Below are 25,593 nucleotides of genomic sequence, written 5' to 3' on the forward strand. Positions count from 1 at the left end.
TTTGCTGTCATGCTTTTCATCATATTTTTATAGTATAAAATACTCTCTTCTTGTATTTGATTTTATTTAGCTGCACTGCTGAAAAAAATTTCCACGCTAAACACTATGTAACATTATTTTTTCTTTTAACTTTCTGAACACAACGTGCTGCATTTAGAAAACACTGAACAGAAATTTAAGCGCAACACTTTTTTTTTTTTTTTACAGTTTTCCCAGATTAAAGACCTTAGCCTTTTTTCACACACTCAGTAGATATATTTTGTTCAAGTTTTTGTCACAGATGTGTTCAAATCTGTTTTAGTGAGCATTTCCCCTTGTCCAAGATAATCCATCCAACATGACAGGTGTGGCATATTGTGATGGTGATTAACAGCATCCTTAGTACACAGGTGTGTTTTAGGATGATCGCAAGTAAAAGGCCACTCTAAAGTGTGCGGTTTTGTCTTCCCACACAATGTCACTGATGTCTCAAGTTTTGAGGGAGATGTTGAGGGAGCCACAAGAGCTGCTGCCCCTGACCATTTCACTACCATAAGACATTCACAATGTTGTTTCCCTCAGTTTGACAGTATATCTAACCCATCTCACAAATGCACAAAGTGGTTATGACAAACTGCTGCCAGGTCAAGACTGGTGAGGACAATGAGCATGCAGATGAGCTTCCTTGTGACACTTTCTGACTGTGCAGAAACTCTTCAACTGTGCAAAGCAATTGTTCCAACAGCTGTTCGGATGGCTGCTCTCAGACGATCTTGCAGGTGAAGACACTGGATTTGGACATCCTAAGCTGGTGAGGCTGCATGTGGTCTGCAGTTGTGACGCTGGTTGGATGTACTGCCAAATAAATGGAAACGACATTGGAGATGTCTTATAGCAGTAAAATGAACATTCAGTTTACAAGCAACAGCTCTGGTGAACATTCCTGCAGTGAGCATGCTAATGGCACGCTCCCTCAAAATTTAGTGTCATTGTATTGTTTGATCAGCCCAAGGCACAGGAGTAGTAATCAGGCTGTTTAACCCTTTGAAACCTAGATCAGCATCACTTTTTGGCTGCTCTTAGACACTTTTCACAACATTTAACCCTTTGAAAACTGAGCAAATTGGTTCTTGTTCTTTTAAGAACATGGTAAAAAAGCAATGAGCCACTTGGTAAGAAATGTTCCACCAAATGCAAGAAATGAGTAGATTTTAGAAATAAATGTAGTGGGAAAGTAGGGAAAAAAGAAAAAAACAAGGAGAATTTATTAAATCAATGACTATATTTATTATTACCACAACATTTTGTATGCACTTTTTTCCAGATCATCTCCTTGTTTGTTTGTATTTTACATTAAGAAATGTATCTATTAAGTGCATTTGAAAAAAAAATGTAGATCTTAAACTTAAACCTGTGAAAAACTGGAGCAAAGTCATCCTAAAAGTTTCCTGCTCAGTTTCTATTAAAATGACTGTCAAAAGTATAGCTCTGGCAGTTTTTCATGCAAAGAACACCAATCATAATTCATATTCTGAACATGTACCCACATTTGATTTTACACAATTTTTTCCCTATTTGTGATTTAATCTAATCTTAAACCCTCATTTTGAGGATTGTGTGTAGGAATAATGGAACCACTGTTTACACTGTCATTTTCAATTAATGAGAATAAATATTATACATTTTTAATGGGGAATTCCTGAAATACTTGTCGCGCTTCTACGCTTTCCCTCTTTATATGAGGACCTGCAGGTGGCGCTGTTTAGCCCCTGGTCCTTGCAGCAGGAAACACACTTATCCACACACACAAAGAGAGAGAGAGAGCATCAACACTCTCTACCGCACACTCCCTCAAACACTCATTTCATTGTCCCAGAGCCTGGAAAGAGGGATTAACTGGACACTTCTCTTGTCTGAAATCTCATTTAAAATAACGGATTTTTCTCGTTTGTTGTCTTTAAACCGGCTGATTTCCGTAATCATGAACCGGTAGTGAGCGCGTGGATCTGCACCGGCTTTGACCGAGCGACACCTGCTCTCTCTCTCTCTCTCTCTCTCTCTCAAACCCCCCCCCCCCACACACACACACACTCACACTCTCCTCTGTCTTTTGTCTCTGGCATCTCTGCAGCCAGCAGCGCTGAGGAGCAGGAAGAGGAGGAGAAGGAGGAGGAGGAGCGGGGTGTACCTGACACCTACAGCCGCGCGGCGCAGCTCTCTTCTCCGGCAGAAACACCCAGGACTCTGCCCCCGGTGCCTCTCTTCTCTCACCGGGTTGTCCGCGTCTAAGTTACCCGGAGCTGAGTGCACTTTGAACGGGGAAACGCTGCCTCTTTGACGGACTGGAAACTCTTTAAAAAAATCAAAAGATAGCAACAAAACATTGAAGAATCTTCCAAGAACTCCTGCTTGTTTGAATCGGAGCAGAATTCCTCAGGATTTTCAGACTGACTGTGACAAAAGAAAGGACTACACTTCCTGAGAAGATGCGTCTCCCGGTGCTTCTCTGTGTGGTGGCGTGTCTCTCTGCAGCACCGGGCCCGGTGGCCGGGGCGGACAGGAGCTGCACCGACCTGCGGCAGTTCTACTCCGGGAAAGGGTTCACTCTACTGGACGTACCCCAGACAGAGATCTCCGGTGAGTTTTTTTTGGGAGGATTCAACAGAAAAATTACACTATTTCATGCACTTCTTAAGTCTGTTTTTAAAATTATGATTAAATCATGATTTTGCTCAAATATCATAGGATGTTATTATATAGGCTGATGTGGTTTTCTCATCTTTTTCGTGAGTCTATCTTATACAGCAGTCATTTTCTTTTGCAATATTCCTTTGAAATATTTCAGATTACTTTTCGCAAAATTATGACATGGAGGGTGAAATGCTTGCTTTTGTGACCCTGAAGCTTGTTTAGCCAACTTGTTAACTTGTTTTCCAAAAGGCAGGTGTGCCTATATTAATGTGCATCTCTGTTTATGTGTTTTAGTGCATATCTCAAGCCTCTTTATACACTGCTATTTTCCATTTTCTCTCACTGAGCAATGCACCCATCCTGACTTAGGTGTTCCCTAGTCCTGCACATCTCTATTACAGCCCTTTCTGGGGCATTTTCATTGTTTGCTGGAGGCAGGTGGGTGTCAGCTATGTGTCTTATGGAGCTATTATTGTCTATTCAATGCATTTATGGTGGTTTGCTGATGTTTGTGCTGCAGGTGTGAACAGCTTTTAATATAAGAGGAGAGTATAGATCTGCTTTCTGCTCCTGGCTGCTGAAACTCTATGCTGAATAGCAGTAGTACCCTAATGTGTTCTAGGGCATTTTCATTGTCTGCTCTGGACTGCAGGTGTGGTGTGTGTGTGTATGTGTGTGTGTGACTCAGTAGATGCTGAAATGGCCTATTTTTGCATTTGCATAAACTAATAATTTAGGCTAGCCTGGGGCAATATCCATTAACAAGTGCAGCTCAGCAGGCTCACAGCGTAACCTGCAGTAGCAAAAGTTTAAGAGAGTACAATTCTAGATGTAATTCTATTCTTTTGTTTCATCTTTTCTTGTCAGTCAGACAGCCAACCAGCCATTCAAGTAATCATGCATTTAATCAATTAGTCAATTACCCAGCCAGTCAATTAATCAATCAGCTTGACACTTAGTCAGACATCGGAGTCTCTGTATCTCGTCTCCCTGGTCGACCACCCTTCACACATACTGATTAAACTGTCCTGGCCTTGAGGAAAGTGCAAGATGGGAATAGTGGAAATTGAGTTGTTTTCGCCTTTAAGGCAATCATCCGACTCTCTGTCTCCTCCCGCATTTCACCTAAAGACATTCAGAAGAGGAGGAGATGAAAGGGAGGCCAGATCGAGGTGTGCGTATGTGTTCAGCGGGTGTGATCTGAAGGTCATTTCATGTTGTGTCAATGAAAATAGTCTCATATGGGCGGGTGTGTTATTAATATTGGATGTGTGCGTGGGTTTTTGGGTGAAATAGAGACCAACAAACAAGACAAGAGTGAGCCCAAGAAAGGTGGAGACAGGAAAAAAAAGACAGACAGACAGCGAGGTGCGTTGACAGAGACAGAGCAAAATGAGTCACTCAAGGTCTCAGCCAGACCCGACAGGATTCTCTCCCTCCCTTTCCATTAAAAACTCATCTTTTATTGACAGATGAAAAACACAATGCTTCAGTTACTTGGACCTTGATCTGCTCTAGTTATCTGAGCAAGAGTTTTTCCCTCACAGAACCCATTAATACTGACAACCAGATAGGAACAGAAAGATGGCGATCGGTGGCAGAATTCCCCAGAACGGGGGCTCTTCAATCTTTCTCATCTTAGAAACACAAGGTTGGTAAATTTAGCTTTTCTGCTCAGGGAGAAACAGACTCCCCTGCAATCTTGTGTCAGTGTCACTCTGGAGGGTGTTGCTGTCGCCCAAGGTGAGGGCTCACCATATAAACTTTATTTTTGTGAAATTGACTAATGTTTACACCTGGAAAGACCTCACTGTGGATACCTTTTCTGCATCTTTATGGCCATCAGGGGGAATCATAATTGTTTAAGTTGTTGTTACAGTGTTTGCATATTGACCCACTATTATTTTTGCAAGTACACATAGAAATCTAAACTTTTACATGCCTCTTGATTTTCTTTATATAGAGCTTTTAGTTGGTAGACTGTTTTCTTTTCTTGTCTCCACAAGTTTAAACTGACCTGATTATAAAAAATATTCAGGTTTTATGCCCCTGTTGCATGTCAGAGCCTATAAAAGGTCCTAAAAACTAACAGAGTAATGCTAATCTCTCTAAGTTCAAATACAAACTCGTCACTAAACTAATTAAATTTTACTTTATTTTAATGTGTATCAATGTGTAAATCTGTCCTGTATATAGTATATTGACAACTATCCTTAGGTTATAATCAACAGATGTATTAAATGAGCAATGTGTAAGTATTAGGGGGATTTAGTGGCATCTAATGGCGATAATTGCACATTGCAACCAGCTGAAACTTCTCATGTTTACAATTCCCTCAGTGTTCATTGCTCAGAGTTTTTTACCGGTAGACGAAATATCCGAGTATGTCATTAGTTAGTGTTTCTTCCATGCCGTTTGGCATGTTGGAAATGGGCCACTAGCCTAGCACCTGCTAATGTGTGCTCACCTTTTTTTCTTTTGATAACTTAAGATCCAGACGTTCAGGAGGTTTTTACTGGGAGCCAAATCAATGCAGAGGACCAATGATTTAAACCGCTAAAAATACAGAATAAGTCAGTTTCATGTTAAGTGTTTTTATGATGCTGCTCATTACGGAGGGGCTGCTACTGTTTAGTTTGTCCATTCTAATAGATGTTCTTCCTGTTCATGCAGACTCACATTTGGAGGAGCAAACAGTTTCCTTATTATTTGGTACAAGACCCAGCTGTTGCCAGTCACCCACAGTTTGTGATTAGCATGATCTGCAGAGCACAGAATTAGCTGAGAAGGTTACTTCAGTTTGCTGACAGCACCGGGTGACACATCCCTCAGTATTCAGGATAGTTCTCCTGGTAAGGGATTGACATTGTCAAGTATTTTCTGCAGTAACTCTATTTCAGCACCCAAATTGTACCTCCCTCAATAGTGTAGTTTGAGAAAAATTGAAATGGTTTTCTAAAAAATCCTTTCACACATAAAATAGATATGAAAAATGTCTCAGTACAGTGTTTAAAGACCAAACATGCTATCTTTAGTTTTGATATTCTGAATCAGGCACATTTTGTCAAACAGTATTGATGTTTTATACACAGTTGTTTACACTGTATTACTGCTTCTGAGGTCTGTCAGTCATCTATGGAACAATCATTCAAACAGTCCCAAGAATAAGTGATACAGTGTCAACACAGAAGTGCATGGAAAGTGCAAGTGGACAGGAATGTTGTTATTGTGAGTGCATTTTTTTTCCTTTATTAAGCACAGATTTTATTTCTAGCAACTGTTACCAATACCAACTACTCAAACATCCCTGACTTGTAATTAGTTGCGTGGGGAAAAATAATTCTCCATCTGTCTTGTGTTTTTCCAAATCAACACAGAAAATCAATTTAAAGTGTGTGTGCAGATTCCAAAATCTGAATATAGACTACAGCCAATCTGTAAGGGGGTGAAAGAAAAAGCACAATATAATGCCAGATGTATATCAGAACCAGAGGATATGAAATGCATGTTATTGCCTGTCATAAACAGGGTGTAAGATCTGTATTTGCAAGAAAATTATAGATATGAAAACTCCATAGTAAATGTAATTGGATAGGCAGATGCTTTTAATTCCTTCACAGAGTTTAAAAAAAGCTCCTATTCTTCTCAAACCTATTGTCCCATAGGTTTAACGGCATGAGAATGGAAGTTGTCTTTCCTGCTGTCTGCCAGTCTGTCTCTGTGCCTGCGAGCGTTTTTAACTTACACACATTGTACCTGGTCAATAGTTAAAGGACTAGGTCGTCGTATGTGTGGGTGTGTGTGTGAGAGAGGGTGTACGTGTGTTTAAAAGTCAGTGAAAGCCAACACCTTCTCCAGGGAAGACACTTAGTTTCATTCACACATGCATTGTCCATGCAGAGCAGCACACACCCATGTGATCATATGACACACAGAAACAGAGCGGGACTATATATCCTGCACGCTTCATATTCTGTATTGGGAGGTATTGAGTTTTGACACCTGTGTGTGTTATGTAGCCTGCATATTGAGTAGTTGTCACGTTGTTGCTTGTTTGAAAGAACATGGAGGAGATGCAGGGAGGTTAAACGTGATACACTGTGTTTTTAGGCCAGATTATCTGTAGATTATGAGACATTAGAGGTTTGGTTACGAGTCAGTAACTCTCTAACACTGCTGAGTCAAGGCGGGAGCTTACATTTATTTGCATTTACACAGTGTCAGTGTCCTTTCTTTAAATACTTCTCTCAATTAAGTGCATTTTTTTCTAAATTCCAGAAAATCTGCATTAGAAAATGCAAATAAATCTGTGTTTCCATCCACTACTGTCATGCAAATAGCGTATTATATGACTGTTTCTGTCAACCAAATTGCATTTTGTAAACTCAAACATGTATTTCTTACAATGAAGAATGGTTAGATCAAGGGCTTAGTCAGTTTTACACATAGAAGAGGTCAAACCCAGTCTCTGTTTTACTCAAATGGTGCCCTGTGTAAGAGTACCAAAGAAGCAGAGTTGGACTGATGTCTGGTTTTGCTGGTCCGGACCAGTGTATAAGCTTAAGTTGATCTGATTTTATGCAAACCGGATGAGGCAGCATTTGTTACATGCATCCAGTCTGATCTTGCGTACACAGCTGATAGCTACGTGGTTTGTTTGCATGAGGTAACAGAAGGGCATTTTTATCACATTCACTGTGGACAAACAGCTCCAATGTTTTGCAATGCTGTTATGATGTTGGACATGTGACACTATGTTCCTCTTAGGAACAGCTGCTGAGTAAAATTCGGTAAACCAGTCCAGTCTGGTGTTTGGCTCAATATCAGACCATTTGAATATTTTCACACCTGCCCAACCCTGCTACAGGGCATTTCATTTTTATGCATTTTTAAGTTTACATTGCCTTTGACAGTAATGCAAAACCATAACGCCTAAGAATATTTTATTAGGGAATTTAAACCAGCATCAATATTTTACCTGCTGCAACATCTGGCAATGGCAGCTCATATCTGTCCACTGTGTCTGTGAAACCATTGTGTGTGTGTGTGTGTGTGTGTGTGTGTGTGTGTGTGTGTGTGTGTGTGTGTGTGTGTGTGTGTGTGTGTGTTTACGTACGTGTGTTTGAGAGAGGAAATTGATACTGTCCGTCATCTGTCACACATCACATGCTCACTCAGGCGCTCACAGCACACGCCACCAAGTGGAACGCCGAATACCCAGTCCACACACACACACAGACACACACACACACACACACACACACACGCACACACAGTCTCTTTATACTATAAGTTTTGCACTCGTCCCTCTTCCTTTTCCTTGTTGTCTCTCTTTTTCTTACTTCCATGTCTGCATTGTTTTTCTAGACAGGCTCAGATCTATGGGCGGACGGGTTGCCTGTGTTTGTGTGTGTGAGGTGGAGAGAGAGGGGTGGTGGTGGTAGTGGGCTCTTCGCAGGATCTGTTAAAAGCAGAGCTGTGAATCTTTCATGATGTCTGATGCAGCGACATGAGAGAGATAGAGATGGAAGTGAGGAGTGAGAGAGGGGAGAGGATGTGAGGAGAGGAGATCAGAAGGAAGAGGGGAGGAGGCTCTGTCCTGTCATCTCTGCTTCATTGACATGGGATGGATGCTGGTACGAGTGGTTTGATACTGATCCTGGCTCCTGTGCTTCATATTTGATCTTTTTATGTGGCTTTTTATTAAATGCTGAAAAAATATGTTGTTGTGCAGGCAACAGGAAATATTTGGAAATGTTGTAGAACTCACTGTTTTCTACCAAACCTCTCCACAGCAATTTTGTAGTCAACCACAGGTTAACTAATATTAGTTTGAGATCTGGATCTTTTAGCATTTCAAAGCGGTGTGGGAGGGGCTAGTAAGAGTAACATTTAAAGTCTTTTGAGCCTTTTATGAACCGAAAACAGAAAACTAAATGTGTAAACAAATAGATTGTTGTGTTAATCTTTTCTTATGTAAGCTGCAAATGTTAGCATTCTTACCACCTACATGAGTAACCAAGCCAAAGATGCTCTGTAACAAAAAATGACACATACTAAGAAGCTCAGCCAATGGTATGAAATAGTATAGGCTTCCCACTTTCCAAGTGGGCGTGGTCCAGGCCAAAAAGAAGCAAATTTGCATTTCTTAGGTTTGCAAAGGGATTGCCTGCCTTACTCTGACACACTCTACTTCTGATTGGCTTACCCTGACATTCTTACCTTAACTTGTACCAATCCCACTCCTCTTGCCTAAGCTTAACCAATGGAACCAACATAGGCAACGAGCACTAGCCAATCAAAGGGAGAGTCGGACGGGTCATCTCTTCGCTTTACAAATGAAAATTTGCCCCAGGAACTGCACTTTGAAGCCAATTTTTGAAGTGGCAAAACAGTGGAACTGCGTCCATCACGTGATTCCATGTTATCCAAAAAGACATTTCTGCATAGACTTACAAAGTGCTGTATTCAGTTCTGTTTACTTTGAGTTCTGTGTTTTAAACTCACTCTAAGGAGTAAAATTAGCTTATTCAGCTGGCTTGCTAGGGCGTTCAAGATAGACAATTGTCATTTTAGATGTCAGAATCAATTTTTGTGTACTTCCATCTGAAACCAAGGAGCAATTGTTTCAAAGATGACTAAGAATAAGGACTGATATTTGCCACCCTTTCTTTGTAATGTGCATGTGTCGTGCAAAAACAGAAACCTTTAGGGGGCTTGGCAAATTAGCATGGATTTTTCATAAAAACCTTAATTATCTTATTATTATTATCCTCATAGCCACGAGGCTTAATGATATATGTAATGCAGCCACATTTATAATGCACATTTACATTCTACATATCAGCCCATGGCTATTATCCTGAATGACTGCAGGTAAAGGTCCAATAGATTAAATTCCCCCACTGCCAATTTATAATCAAGTAAAAGTGATGAATGCAAGGGTAAGAATCACACAGCCGTACTGCATCCCTACGATGTTCACATTTAATAGGAGTGGTAGGTTGGGGGAAAAAAAAGAAACGAGGAGCAAAAGCACAAACTGTTCGATGCCTTAACATCAATCTTTGCACCTAAAATCAATGTGGTACAACCCAGCCTCATTTCTCAATAACCTCTGTCTTTCTTTTCTTCTGCTTGTCTCTTCCCTCGCTCTGGTTAACACCTTTCCTCCTTGTTCTCTCTCCTCCCTTTAATATTTACTTCCTCCTTCTTATCAGCCGCTATTTTTACTTTCTCCTCCTCCTCCTCCCAGCCCTCCTCCTCTCATCTTTCTCCCCCTCTCTGGGAATCGAGCGTCCATCTGTTTTCCAAATGAAAAGATGTGCTGTTTGTCTGATGTGGTGGACTCACTGGTTGCTTGGTTGCTTTATGAGTCAACGCTCTTCATCCATATGCTCCATGTAGCCCCATACACCGTGTGTGTGTGTGTGTGTGTGTGTGTGTGTGTGTGTGTGTGTGTGTGTGTGTGTGTGTGTGTGTGTGTGTGTGTGTGTGTGTGTCTTTGAACTAAAGGGAAGGAGATTTATTGGTATAACACGTTTTTACATAGTTAAATGAACTGGTGCAGAACTGGTTATAATGGTGGTATCTGAGCTGATTCTTCAGTTACATTAAGAGACCCCAACAAGGTAATCAAATAGCATACTCATTTATAAAAGCTGAAAGGATAATTAATCAATTAATTGGCCATTTAAACCCTTAATTATCTGATTTCAGCCTCCGAAATAAAAATATTTGGTGGTTTTCTTCATATTGAGGAAGCACTGAGAGCCTGAGACAAGTAATTTTACTATTATATATTGGTTTTGGACATTGGAATTATTATTGAATAATTGAGCGGAAAAAATGCAAATAAATAAATTAATGCAAAATGATTTATAATGAAAATTAGAATTATTTGTGGCCTTGCCCTAATCTGTTAGTGATTAATCCATGTAGTCAAAACACATTTTTCCTGTGCATTTTTATTGACACATGCATTATCTCCATCTGATAAAGATGAATAATGAACTGAGATTTATTAAAGGGCTCACAGACTTTTTGAAGTGGGGTTGTATGAGGTACTTATTCAAGCCAGTGTTTTACACAAAGTAGATGCCAGTCAGCACACCCTAAGTTTGGAGAAGCAGACTGGAGTACCACCACATAAACTAAACAATGCACTGCTGTGGATGGGGGCAGCAAATCCCCAAGTCCCAACTAAAGGAATTTCAATATCAGTTGAGTTGTAAGCTATGCTGAGAATGTTTTCACTGTTTTATCTTGCTGTCAGACAACGATTTTCAACGAGTAACTGATGTTACTCTTTTATCACTCTCTTAAAAGCCACACTCAGTGGAGAAAAACACTAATTTAACATCATCGGACACAGGAGCTACTGGTTTACTGCTGCCTCAATCAGTTTATTAACTTTTGTTATTGTGTGACTTTGGTGTTTTAAAGGGTTAGTTCAGACCCACCAAAGTCAGATAACAACACATACTAATGAACTGATTAAGGCAGCATTAGATCAGCATCTCGTGTTTTCAGGGAGCTACAATTATTATTTTTGTCAATGGAGTCTGGTGTCTTTAACAACAGCAAGATGGGGTTAACAGTTTCAACATTTGAAAAGCTATCTGTGAAAAGATAAAGCAGTGAAAATACACTTAAACTATTCCCTTCTTTTAGGTGGCTAAAATATGTTTAACTGTTGCCCTTGTCACAGTACATTGCTTGGTGTCCGTGATTGTACTGGGGGCGTGCCGACTGACATCTACTATATGTTATACACTGACTGTGCACAAGTGCTACAAACAACCTCCACTGAACTGTTCCTTTAATAAAACTCAATCCAAACTATCCCTTTTACTAATATAGTACAACACTGTACAGATGTATAGTAACTCACCATGCAGTCAGGGGCCTTCACATGCACTTGAGCTGAGGTTGAAGCATTTTTAATAACTTCTTATAGCAGTGGATAGAGACGACAGGAGCGGATGAGATGTGTCGGCTTAGTGCGTTCACTCTGCGTTTCAGCTCACAGCTTGCAGCTCTGCATATTAACTGTCATGCATTGTGGTTTGTAATTTCAGGGACGGACACGAGTGCAGTCCCCTCAGCGGGTTATCTGCAGACAGACACATTAGACAATGTACAGTGAAGCTTTACAAGGCCTTTGAATTCTATTAATTGGTTATTACAAGGATTGATGGGATTGTTGCTATTCAAGTCTTTACTGCAGAATAAACACTGACCAGATTCGAACAAGGTCAAGTCCAGTTTTCCATGGCTTGAATTTATGGTTGTGTGATGAATGTAATACACACTCTGTTGTCTGAATATTGGGTACAGCAAGCTTAAACCAATGCTATTTAATACAGCAGCTCTGCAATAGATCGTACTTTCAGGGAGGGGAATTTATTGCAGGACACAGAGAATTGTTTCTGTTATTTAGCCTACCCTTTTTTATATTAATGGGGTGGACAAAATAATAGAAACACTTGCTAGTACAATGCAATACAGCACCACAAACTGCAGCCTCCAAAATGATGTTTGTTTGATCCACACTTTTCTAAAAAAGTTTGAATAAAGTAGGATTTATTGCAGGAATATCCCTGGTAGCCCAAATATTCTGGCCCAGCATTGGCTTAAACTCGGCACAGCAGAAGAAATCGCGTCTAGTTGTTCAATTCAGCTGAGACCCTGGATGAATGACGCCACAGAATCGAGAAAAATAATTGGGTTTTTATTACAGACAATTAAATTTCTTTATTGCAGTAGAACAATCCCCTAAGTTCTGTAAGAAAAATGACGAAAGAACAGTAATTATGTGAGGGTCCAAGGACAGAGGGATGTCGTATGTCATAAAGCCCTCTGAGACAATTTTTAAATTGCAGTATTGGGCTTTATAAATAAAATTGAATTGAATTGAAATTGAATACACAGTCCTGATTCCGGCTGCCAACACAGCCATCAGTAGGATTACATTGCATTAGTTTTAGCTTTATTTGTCTAATAAACTGGCAATAATGTATGGTATGTCATGGGTAAAAAAATATGTTCATAAATCAGCTTCCAGGTCAACAAAGCAAAAGGCAGCTAGTTTGTGAAGAATGCAAATCATGTTAATAACTTCATAATATGCATCGTCATACTGATGAGTTAGGCATCAATGCTTTGAAGTTCTTCATTGAAACCTCAAGCTGCTGCTACAGCACAAAGTGAGTTGAAAGTGATCCGTAAGGACTGAGACTTCTGACAGGCCGCGTAAGGGTCGATAAAGGAAATTATAATTTGTCAAAATCCCCAGAAGACGTACAGTACAGTAATGTATTAACCTTAGAATTAGTTTGCAGCCAGGAATATTTAACTGTCAAATTAGACTCAGCATGTAGGATGAGTACATTTGTTCAGTGTACTGTACAGTCACCAGGGGAGACATTACATTATTACAGCTAATCACACAGTTTTTAAGTATTTTCCTCAAACCCCAGCAGGGTTTTTATCTGTTTTATAGCTTGAATGGTCTCTGTAGAAAAGGAAAAGCTGGCTCACAGTTGTATTCCTCTGCAATCCAGTCAAGTTACAGTCTGTCCGGACTCATATGTAGCTATGACAGTTGCCAATGCTTAAAATATGAATGCTGCTGCAAAGAAGCTGCAAATTCTAAAATGTAGATGAAAATCCAAGATCAATGTCAGCAGTTTATCTGTCCAAATGCCCGTCCTTCTGTTCCTGAGTTATGATGCTGAATAATGGCCAGAAAAATGTTTTTGCAGAATATTATGATGTCACAGTGACCCTTGACCTTTTGAATATAAAATGCCATTAGAATTCAGCATGTTATTCTATAAGACAATTGTGTGATTTTTTTTCGTAATTACAAAATGTAATCTTGCATAATGGCCAAGATCATAGTAACCTTTGACCACCAAATTCTGATCAGTTCACCCATCATTACAAGTAGACGTTTGCAACAAATGTAATTTCTTTTTTCCTGAGTTGAATAGTTGTATGATGACCAGTGTTTTTATGATGTCACAGTGAAGTTGACCTTTGACCTTTTGGACATAAAATGATATCACTTTATTATTTTATCCTATCAGACATTTGTGTTAAATTTGTTATAGTTAGCATATGAAATCGAGAAAATTGAGCTAAAAACATGTTTTTGAAGTCACTGTGACCATGACATTTGACCACCTAAAACTAATCAATTCATCCTTGAGTCCAAAAGGGACCATCATGCCAAATTTGAGAAAACTCCCCCAAAGCCTTCCTAAGATATTGCTTTCACAAGAATGAGATGGATGCGAGCTCACATTGACCGTGACCTTTAAACAAATTGTAATCAGTTCATAGTTGAGTCCAAGAGGATGTTTTTGCCAAATCTGAAGGGATTCCATTCAGGTATTCTTGAGATATGGCGTTCACGAGAATGGGACGGACACACTGATGTACCGAAGTAACACTGTACCAATGTGCCAAAGTATGGACAACCCGAAAGCAAAATGCCTGCAGCCATGGCTGAAGTTGGTGCGGAGGCATGAAAATGAAGCGACATAGTACATTTGTGAAAAAAAGGATGTTTTTGCCACTCTGTGTCCTGACTGAGAGGTCACAAACATGCATGAGCACTGATAGGATCACGGCCCGCTGGAGAGTATTATCAGAGATCTCCCTGAGTGTGACCGGGTGTCTGTGGCAGGTATATCTGTCACGGCACAACAAGGTAACACAAACAGACTTAGCACGGGTTTCTAATAGCAACTGAAGGCAGTGATCATCTCTGATAAATCACATGTTATTGGAGTGAAAGGATAATTGATTTTGATGTTGAGGAGTGTATTTTCAAGGGCAGATCAGAGAGTGATCATGCTGTAGCTTTCATTTGAATCCAAGTGCTCTTCTGTCACCTGCTGGTTGTCAAGCAACCAGGATATCATGAGAGGTGTGGTTAGTTAATGGAGAATGTGAGACCAAATGCTGCATCTGAAGGAAGAATCACAGCGTGTGTTAGGGTGTTTTCATGTGTGTCTGTGTGTGCATGTGAGGCCTATAATTAGACATGTTTCTGTGAAAATCCAAACTCTGTGCACGCCTGCTGCGTTTGTGTTTCTGTGATCCTTACTGTGCTCTGTGCAGCCAGTCTCCCTCGTACTTTTCATCATTTTAACCTCCCGAGTGTCAGCTCAGAGGCCATTTCATGTTATTTTTTTATTGTTATTTTTATGGCATTTCTACTTTATTAGATAGTTTGCCATCGGGAGTGACAGAGACGTTTATTTGACGGAGGTGGCGAACTGCATAAAAACGGCTTCTTAGCTCATAACATTTGAAGACACATTGTGCATCATATCCTGACAATACACCCGGGTGTCCATATGAGTGTATTGAAATGCACCACACTTTGTGTGCGACTATAGCACAGTGCTTTCACAGCCCTGCCCAAAGGCACCATGGGAAACTTAAAAATGAATTCTTGTGAATAGACTTCCGAGTGGTGAAAGAGGTGCTCTTTATGAAATACAAATAACTGATTTTCCTAAATTTTCTTTAAAACCTTATCAGACATTGCAAAAGATTTACAGTTGCCTTATGCAAATGAACAATGATTGTCTGCTGAACATTTTAGTCCTTCCTTAGCAAAACTCAATTTTTTGTGATTTTTTTTGGTCTTTAAAATGTGTAATGTGCTTGTAGAGCAGAAGTTAATCGTTCTCCCCAAAAGTCACTTGTTTTCCAGAGCTATACTAACCACTAATGAAACAGGATGCGTATGGTTCATCAACATAACAACAGCATAATTCATAAAGTCTTATACTAGTTTATTGGTGGTATTGCTGGCCTTGTATATCTAAAGATCCAACTGAAAATCCTGAGGAATCATATCCATATTAGTTGTTTCAGCACATCATGATTTCCATCAGCACTGTAACGCATGTAAGCACAACAAAATTTAATAGACCTCTTTAGAAAACTGGACACAGATTATTGAGCAAATAGTAATTGTTGGAGCTTTTTTACTTTTCAAATATGAATTGTCACAATGTCACACATAATGTTTTCTTTCTGTCAATCTCTTTCTTTACAATCAGACAGGCCTGGTTCACTCTTGTCTCTCCTATGACAATGTTACTAATGCAGTAAGTGGGGTGCCCAATTGCAAGGCAGAGAATACAATTATGGAGGATGAGTTTGTGGATCAGCAGTAAGGACATAAGATTTGCATGCAGAAGAAACTAGATTTTTTTTGTCCTGTTTCAAACCTAAACCATAGTTTAATGACCATAATCGTGACCTTGCCGAACCTTAATCATAGTTGCCATGCACAGATATTATAAAAAGCAAGAATTTTACAATAGCATTTTTTATTGATTTTTTTTTTTTTTACGACAATTAGTTATTGTCTGGTGGTTGGGTTAAAAGATCATATCTAGTAGCAAAGACTACTGATACTCAACATTTTTCAGGCCAAGAAAAGAGACAGAGCAGAGACCCCTACTGCATATACTGAGTTGCACTAAGATAATTTGCAGAATAATTTTTGGTTTTCTCTTGTTTGCGCTCGCCTGTAGCTGCTAAACCAGTGGCCTCACACACTACAAATGATCCATTGCAGCTCATTTACTGACTATTTTTCCTCCTTCATGGATAAGGACCACAGTGAAAAAAAGATGTTGCACAGTGAGTTAGCATTAGCTAGCTCACATGATTGCACATGAATTCATGGGTTACAGTTAGTCTGTCATTAATGTCATGTACTGTAAATTAAATGTGTATTTTCAGAAAAATGGAATTGTTTTAAAAAAAAAGAAAACTTAAATTAAAACTAAAAATAATTTATCAGACAGTAATTTTAGACCTCTATTGAATATCTAGGGTATAAACCATTTTCATTGCTTTCTTGGGGCAACACCTTTGGTTGTTTACTTGAAATGGTCTATAAAAAAATGTTTTCAGAACCTGAAAAAAGTTACTAGAGATGCCAAATACTTTGAATTTTTCCATCTGCACCAAGTGGCTGTTTGAATGAAGCGTTTTTTGCAGTAAAAAAAAAAAAACATGGCAAAGTAGCGAAGAGTGCTTGTAATCAACACTTTAATAACATGTCTAACTGCAAAAATTCCCCTTAGACAGTTCTTGTTTTCCATAACACCTCCTCTTTAACTACTGCACAAGAGCTATAATGATGATGTTTCTCCTGAACAGAAGTTTCACTTTGTAAGTTTTAAACTGTGTGTGTGTGTGTTTGTGTTAATTACATCATACAACAGAGTTTAAAACTTGTATGCAACATTTCTGGAGTCAAACTTCACATAACATTTCTGTTCAGCTTCCTCCAAAACCACACTTCTGTTCAAACAGCCGCTCAGAAGGCTGGTGCCACACTCATTCAGTGCGTCCACTGCTCTGACATTGAGGACTTGACCTGGAAATGTCCGACCTCAGGCTGGGACCTAATGTTCCCCCGACTATGGAGATTTGATGCTCCCTGCTGAGATTGAGCAGAGGCGTTAAATCTGTCTCTGATGTGCCCTGATTAACCCCCCACTCACATTTGACACACACACATTCATAAACTCCCACCTCTCATTGTCCAGTACCTTCCCATCACCATCACCAACACTGTGCGTTTGGATTAGGGGCTGATGTCTAATCTCCTGCTAATCCTGGCCAGTTAATCTACGTGTTAACAGTTCTTAGCTCACAGCATGGCAGCTATTGCACTGACCTTCCCGGTGCATTAACACACTCTCTCACTGAGTTATTCCATATTTTTTTCTGTTTGTTTGACCCTCTCATTCAGGTTGTTTACACCCGCATAAACTCTCATTATTTCTCACTTAAGTTCTCCTTTTGATTTGTCGCAGGGCGACGCAATCTCCTGTTTACGTTCAACAGTAATTGAAGGCTAATCCCTGCAGTCAAAGATAGCAGACTTGAACTTTGCCTCCAACAGAATTATCCGCATACTTACGAAAAACGTGCACCGTCAGACACCAACTCTCCACAGCGTGGCACACACACCAGTTGGCACTTGCTTTTTTACAGACTGAGTAAAGGGGAGTAAAAGTAGTAGTTAGTTTAAGAGCCTTTAACTACTCCCAGAAATGACATAGAATTATAGTATTATACGGTGAAGTTGGTGCCATGTGAACACACACATGCACACACACACACACACACACTCGCTGGGCAGCAGACGGGGCTGGACTGTGGGGTGGTGGAGTATTTTTAGTGCAGTAATAGTATAAAATAAGGAAAGGTTCACCCGAAGACACTGTTAGCCTACACCTCCCTCTCTGCCTCTTTACTCTGTCTTTTCTTTAACTCACATTTATTTTTTCCCCTTTATTTCCATTTTTAATTTCATTTTTACAAGTCTGCTCTTAAGACTTAAAAAGCATCAGCAATTACATTTTCCATTTGTCGGTATTTGCCGTTTCTTTTTCTCATTAAACATTTCTATACTCAGAACAATGAATATAGGAATGGATATGTAATGACCATGGGTCATGTGTTTTAAGTTATAGCAAAACAAGGGAGAATAAGCCATGGCACATAAAAAGTAGCAGTTTTCACCAGTGTGGTTCAGAGTGATATATCTAAAAGCAGCATTTTCATAGTGACTATTTTAGCATGCTGTTAGCTCTAAGCTCCACCGTGCCCAAGTACAGCCTCACTTTGATGCAAGCATGGTCATAGATTCTAAGGCTTCAACTAACAGTTATTTTCATTATTGACTAACGTAACAAATATTTCCGTGATTAGTTGATTAATCATTTAGTCTTTGTGGAGTAAAAAATGCCATCACATGAAATCTGAAAAAACTGAAACACCTTCTACGTTGGCATATGGGAAGAAGCTGGATGTAGGGGATGCTTTTTGTGGAATGTTTGCTTTTTTTTGCTTGACAGAGACTTATGGGGCAGTTTATCTCAAAATCAAATCGCCTGTAGTGTTAATAATCAATCTAGATTGTTTTTGCTGTGAGTTGCCAAGGGCTGGAAATATTGGACCTCAAGATGTTCACGTTTTGTCAGATATAATGCAGTAAGATGATACTCAGTTGCTCAAGATAATGCACAGCTGTTGTTGTGAGCAGTTCCATGTAGGAACTATTTTCTTTGTGCCGAACTACACCCGCCGACCGAATTAACAGGCAGAAGAAAATGTGCATCTACTCATGAATGAGATGCTTTTGGTTGTGACAGCATGAGATGTGAACATTAATCGCGTCCTCCTCACCTGAGCTGTAATGCTGGTGAGCCAGCAATAGATGCACACTTCCTTCTGCGCTGTGATACAGTTGGTAGGTGTGGTTTGGTAGAGAGAAAGAAGTTCCTACATGGAACTGCTCACAACAAGGTCTGTGGATGATCTTTGCTGACATTGCTGTTGAGTTTTCCAAATGCTTTTTTTTGGCGATTTGAGCACCAAAAATCAAGTATCGTCTCATTCCATTATATTGGAGAGAAGGCAGAACAATACAGACTGACTAATAGTACTACAGGTAAAGAAAAAAAAATATTTATATAAGAATTAATTGCTACTTTAAGATTGGTCAATCATCCAAATAACAACTAATAGTTCACCTTGACTTTGACAACAATTTGCGTTTCCAAGAGACTTTTGCTATTCTTTGCAGCAAACATGCAAATATTGTTATAAGCTGGAAGACAAGCAGCCTCATTGATCTGCGTGTTGACCACAGCATTGAGCAGCTCTGCTCGCTGCAGGAAAATTGTGATGAACTGTCACAAAACTGCAGTGTAAGTCATTTTTTCCTGTGATGATGGAGAATGATGTTCAATGAAGTGTCAGTCAATTACGCAGCCATTTGTGAGAAACAGTGAATATATCAGCAAAAAAAAAAGAAAAAAAGAAGAGTGGTGTGACTTTAAATCAGAAAATCACAGAAAAGATGTAAGCTGGAGATTTATTAGACACTTCGAAGTAGATTACAGCTTTATAATTTACTCTATTTCCCCTTTTTTCTCCTCTCTGCTTCTTCTCCAGTCTCCTCCGATGATCTTTCACTCCTCTCTCCCGCTTCTCCCTCTTCTTTCATTTCCATTTTATTGCCTTCTCATCCCTCCATCTTTCCCCTCTTTCATCATTACAGCTCCTTGGCTCTCCCTCCTCCTCTCCCCGCAACGCTTTTCTGGTGGATAGTAAAAAGGTAAAAGTGTACTTTGGGAGGAAGGCCATGTGGAACGTTAAATCACATACAGGTGCCCTTAAGAGAGTGTGAGATGGAAACACACACGCACACACATACATGAACACAGACATACCATCGGCCCCTCATTTAGGTAGCAGTAATTTGCCGCAGTAAGTGACAGGGTTATTGTAAGACGCTCATTAAGAAAGGGAAGCAGTGAATAAACGTCTGACTGAAGGGAATAAATTCAAACCACTGCGCCACTTTTACTGCTCAGCCATAAGCCGCTTTGATGTGGTGTGTGATGGCAGAGCTGGGGCAGACTCAGGGTGTGTGTGTGTGTGTGTGTGTGTGTGTGTGTGTGTGTGTGTGTGTGTGTGTGTGTGTGTGTGTGTGTGTGTGTGTGTGTGCGTGCGTGTGCGCACGTGTGTATGTGTGTCAGAGTGGTAGTTATGTCTTCCAACACCGATTTTACATTTTATCTGTAATGTGATCACAGTGCAGCGTGTGATGTTTTGCTCCGTGTTTATCGTGCATTCGTACGGTGTATATGCGTCCTCAAGATTTGATGGTCAAAGGTCAGATCAGTTACCAAGAGACAGACTGTTAGCGCGGTAACACAGTGCGAGGTCACTTCCTATGACAAACTTTCATCTCAGCAGGAGAGAGGGAGGAAAAAGAAAAGGAGGGATGGTGGAGCAAAGGAATGAAGCAGTGACATTAGAGGAGGTGGAGGGATGGGAGAAGAAGTGATAGAAGCTGAGTTGAGGAGAGGAGTTCAAAGAGAGGCAGTGAGGAGGTATTTTAAGGAGAACAAAATGAGAAAACTGGATTGAAAAAGGAGAAGAAACCTGAAGGAAAGTGCAAAGTGCGATGGTGAACTATCTGTGAGTCTGTTCATCCATGTTTCATCACATACTCTTCATGTCGAATGACACTGAACATGGAAGACTTTATTGATAACTCTGACCAACAATGTATTATGACTTTTGACCATCATATTACTAAACTTGAGCAGTCCTTCTTTTATTCAGTTAAGAAATCAGATGTATGTTAAGAAATACACACTTTAATTTTCTCTCATTTAGATTATTGTAATACCCGTTACACCTGCCTCAATCAAGACGCCCTAAATCGTTTACAACTGGTTCAAAATGCAGCTGCAAGACTCCTGACAAAAACGAGCCGTCATACCCACATAACACCTGTTCTTGCATCCCTCCATTGGTTTCCGGTAAAATTGAAGATACAAATTTGTCTGAACCTTTACTGCTTGTATTCCTTACTCTGACTGCTGACTCATGCTGTTGCCACATTTCCAGATCACTACAATTAACTTGGTGATCACAGTAACAGTATTTCTGATAGAAATGATGAAAGTACAACAGATGCTGTTATCAACTGGGTTTATCATTTAGAGTAAGTGTTTTATTCTTTGAAATGGACACTGGTGATGCTCCACCCTACAGGAGAGCTGTTTGTCAAACTCCAATTTTATCCCTTTGTCAGCAGCTGAAACAGGTTGAGCAACGGCCTCACATCTGGAAACTAGTCATTTGAGAGACTTCAGTTATGCTTTACTGTGTGCTGATTCAGCTTCAGCGCTTACTGTCCGACCTCTGAGAAAGATTAGTCTGCAGCATTGGTGCAGGTTAGAAGTGTGATGGAGCACTTCTACTGTGGCTGAGAGTGTAATTGGATTTGCACGTCTCATTTAACCTGCTAGATGCCTCGACAATCCCAGATATTGGAACATTGCTTGAATCTCTCAAGTAAAGCAAAATGGATCTTGTATTTTTCATGGTGCAGAAATAGTCTTTAATTACTTACAATTAAAAAAAGTGCAACCAAAACAAATTTTCACTAGTTCAGCAAAGTCCAGCCATTCAGATACTTAATTATGATTATTGTTATAATTAGAAAATCTGTTTTTGGAGGATTTGTCTTCATTTAAAACATCGGGTCATGGGTTAGGATGTTCATTTGTTTTAGCACAGTTTCTGAATCACGAAAAGCTGATGTTTTAATAGCTTTATAGCACATATTAAAAGCTGTGAGTTGCGTGTGTGTCTGTGCGTGTGTGTGTTTGTGTGTGTGTGTGTGTGAGGGGGAAAGATAAGAGATTAACTTGTATGTACATTCCTTTAACCTACAGCCTCAGGGTATTATGTCTGTGTAAGTAATGTTAAATGTCTCCCTACCTTTCTCTCTGTGTGTGTGTGTGTGTGTGTGTGAGTGTGTTTGCGTGTCTGTGTGTGTAGATGGATCAAAGCTTATACATATAATTTAAATAACTGGTGTGCGTGTATTAGGAAATACAGTGACCTGATCTTCTTAATTGTGTGTCTGGTGACCCTGATCCACCTAATGATGGCCATGACGGGAGGTGTGCGTGTGTGTGTGTGTGTGTGTGTGTGTGTGTGTATGTGTGTATATGTGTGTGTATTTGTTCTCATAAGCTCCCAAACAGGGATGGAAATGGGCCCTTCTGCATTTAGTAGTATTAATCTTACCCTGTACAGATGTATTATGTTTGTATATGTGGTAGTTTATGATACATTTAAGAGATAGGCTAACTGAACTAAACCGCTGTGTTGAGGATTCAAACCATACACCGCAGTCATTAAAGTAATTAAAAAGGATGGGCACAGTGTTCTGATATGAGGATGAAGCAACAAAAATGCTTTTGTGAAGTCAAGTGAAGTGTTCTCTGGTTAAGGTGTCTGAGGTTTCTTGAGGTAAAGTTTCAAGCAACGCAGGCAAGTAATCATGATGAGGAACCAGTCTTTTCTGTTGCTATCTTGTTCCCATATTGTTATCCCATCATAAATAATGAACAGTCCCTAGGATTATATGATTCCACTGATTTTAAAGAAACAGTTGGATATTTATGGATATGCGGTTATTCACTTTCTCTCCCAGAGTGAGATAAAGATAAGAAGATCGATAGCACTCTCGCAGGATTATTTTATCTTGGCGAAACTACTTGGAAATGGGGAAACGGTTACCATGACTTTGTCCAAAGTTCCAAAATCTGCCTTCCAGCACCTCTGAAGCTCATTAATTAACTCGATATATCTCATTTGTTTAATCCTCATATAAACAGAAATATAAAAGGGACACTTTGTGTTTTAAGAGGGAGCAAATTCTTTCCCAGTGCTTCCAGTTCATCGCCTGCTGGCAAAGACATAAGAGTCATTGTGATCATCTCATCTTAAACTTCCCAAATTATGTCCGACCATTCCTATCAACGGACAAATTAATGACAGATAAAAGAATACAGATGCCACTAATAATGATTACAGCTACAGCATCTCTCAGTGGACATCATGTAGGACTTTAATTTAAACTTACATTTAAATCCTGTTGGTTTCTGCTGCAGTAGGTCTAGCTCAAATTATCTCACATTCTCTTGGGAAAATCTGTTGTGAGCACTCGTTTAAAATCAGTATAATCAGCTTGCCTTGCCATGTAGCGAAGATAAACAACTTGTAGAGCGAAAAAAAATCTTCCCATGAACATTAAAAATGCATTTTACCAGAGGGGAAATATCAATAATTGGTCTGTTGCCACAAGCAAAATGTATTTCAAAGTTACGCATCCATGCCAACATCCAAGCCAGCAGCATGGCACCATAAAAAATACCTGACACCTGTCAAGTATTCAACTGTATCAGCAACGCCCTGTATTTGATTAAATCTGGGTGTTGCCACAACTAGATTTTTTGGTTCAGTGAAAATTTGTCTTGGTAAGAGTTTAGTTTGAATTTCATTTGAGTTGAAGGTGACTGAGCGTAGCTTTAGATCACAGATCACAGTTCTTTGCAACACGATGCAGAAAGGACGTCACCTCTGAAGTGTCAGTTAACGCCACACTTTCCCGTTACTTAGTGGTGTTGATTCAGCTCTTCGCAGCCTGGCTGGATGTCGTCCTGTCAGCCTGCACTGCGGTGCAGGGTACCTGTTCACCTGCTTGGCACGCGCACTGATTGTTGTCTCACTTGTTGAGACGGGCTCAGGTATGTTGAGGCTGCCACGAGGAATGCAGGGAATAAAAAGGGAGACGGATCAGGAGGGTGTGCCAGAGGAGAAGAAAGTGAGAGCCAGATGCTTTTGATGGGAAAAGGAAATGAATGGCTATGCGATGTTGTCTTGATGTGGTCTCCATGGCGACCCGTGTAAGCTGTTAAACGTCTGCAGGCGAAACCAAAAAACAAGTTCCAAATTAAATGGATTCACTAATGATTAAGTGCAAAAATATCCCGCAGCAGAACACGGCTCTGCAGTTTCTCTAATGCAGTACTTAGCTGCAGGAGGGCTGTGGGAAACTGTGATCTCGACTTGGCACAAACATCCAGCGTTAAATGAATTTATACCCATAAATATTACATCAGACGATTCCACATAATCAATACTAAAGAATTTACCTCATCAGGATTCATGCCAGTCTAACGAGGTGAATAAACTATTCCTCTAAGCGGGGTAATCTGAGTTTAAATAGATTTTGCTGTGACTACATCCTTGACTCAGACTTTATAGAAACCAGATTGAGGCCATAAGGTTGTCGGTTTGAGTCCCTGAGCTACTTTAAATGTAAGAGGAGAAAGTGGGTGAGCCGTGGCTAAAAATAGAAGGCTGTGATCGAACTAAGGAGCACTCAGGGTTGATTGTAATGATGATTATAATAATATGAAGCAGAATTTTACTGGCCAGGAGCCCAGCTGAACTCTCCTGGATATATAAATGTTTAAAATATGAGTGGGCAATGATTAGACAAGAGCTTTTTAAGTTCCATCAGTTCTTCATATTTTTTTGTTTCAGCTTCAACACAATTTCACTGCCAAGAGTGTCACATTCATATCAGTCAGATGTGAGAGACTGTCTCCTCTGTAGCTCTTGAGTTTCGTCATTGTTTACAGAGCTGCAGGAAGTCATTTTCTGCGGGAAACGAGGCAACGAAAGGTAGTCAGAATCTTCACACCTTTGCGGCAGATATCCGAATTACTTCATCTTTTGCATCTTTTTGCCAAAAAGATATTTGGTTGAATAAAGGTTATGATCAAAATCCAATATCAGGACGTCTAATACCAAGGTCAATCTGACATAGAATACTGACGACAGGTGACATTGATATTTGTTGGGTTTTTTTTAAATTGTGACCTTAAGTAATCCAGATCCAGCATTTCCCAATCATCTCATGCCACCGTCATCTTTATGTAGAATAATGACATTTAGTTGTAAAGTATGTAGAGCCAAACCCAACATCTGCTAAATGTTATAATATTAACATCCACACAATGTGAAATTCTAACATTGTAAGACATTTCAAATGTCATTAACCAGATTTGCAATCAAAATTTAATGTCTGCCCGAGGTAAGAGTCCAAGATCTTCCTGGTGTCATATCGACATGCAGTTCCAGCTTGGATGAGTGACATGTGAGAAACCATTACTAAACTAAATTTTAAACACTGAAAGTAATCATTTAAGCTTTTGAAACCTGAGCTAATTGGCTTGATTTCACACAGCTTGAGCAATGAAAGAAGAAATGACTCAAAAGTTAGCAAGCAATTTGTAAAAAGTACAAGAAAATTACCTGAAAATAAGAAAAAATCAGAAAATGACCTGGGGAAAGTCCTTAAAAAATTATGATAAGGGTGCCCAGTAGTTCATCTTGTAGAACAGGCATCCCATATACAAAGGCAACGTCCTTGCTGCAGGGGCCGCAGGTTTGATTCCAACCCATGGCCCTTTGCTGCATGTTATCCAC

At 39.8% G+C, this 25,593-nt stretch overlaps 1 protein-coding gene across 1 annotated transcript in view; it reads left to right on the top strand.

Annotated features, from left to right (window-relative positions):
* The first annotated feature begins 1,786 nt into the window (after nt 1-1,786).
* The window catches only part of gpc1a (glypican 1a), a 47,174-nt gene continuing 23,367 nt past the window's right edge, over nt 1,787-25,593 (top strand). Inside the window, exon 1 of the mRNA XM_042484008.2 lies at nt 1,787-2,616. Within this exon, the coding sequence (XP_042339942.2) occupies nt 2,466-2,616 (151 nt within the window). The 5' untranslated portion in view covers nt 1,787-2,465. The remainder of the gene's footprint in view (nt 2,617-25,593) is intronic.

This window comes from Plectropomus leopardus, chromosome 5, assembly GCF_026936395.1.
Source record: "Plectropomus leopardus strain MGB_pleo_1.0 chromosome 5, ASM2693639v1, whole genome shotgun sequence".
Taxonomy (NCBI): Eukaryota; Metazoa; Chordata; class Actinopteri; order Perciformes; family Serranidae; genus Plectropomus; species Plectropomus leopardus.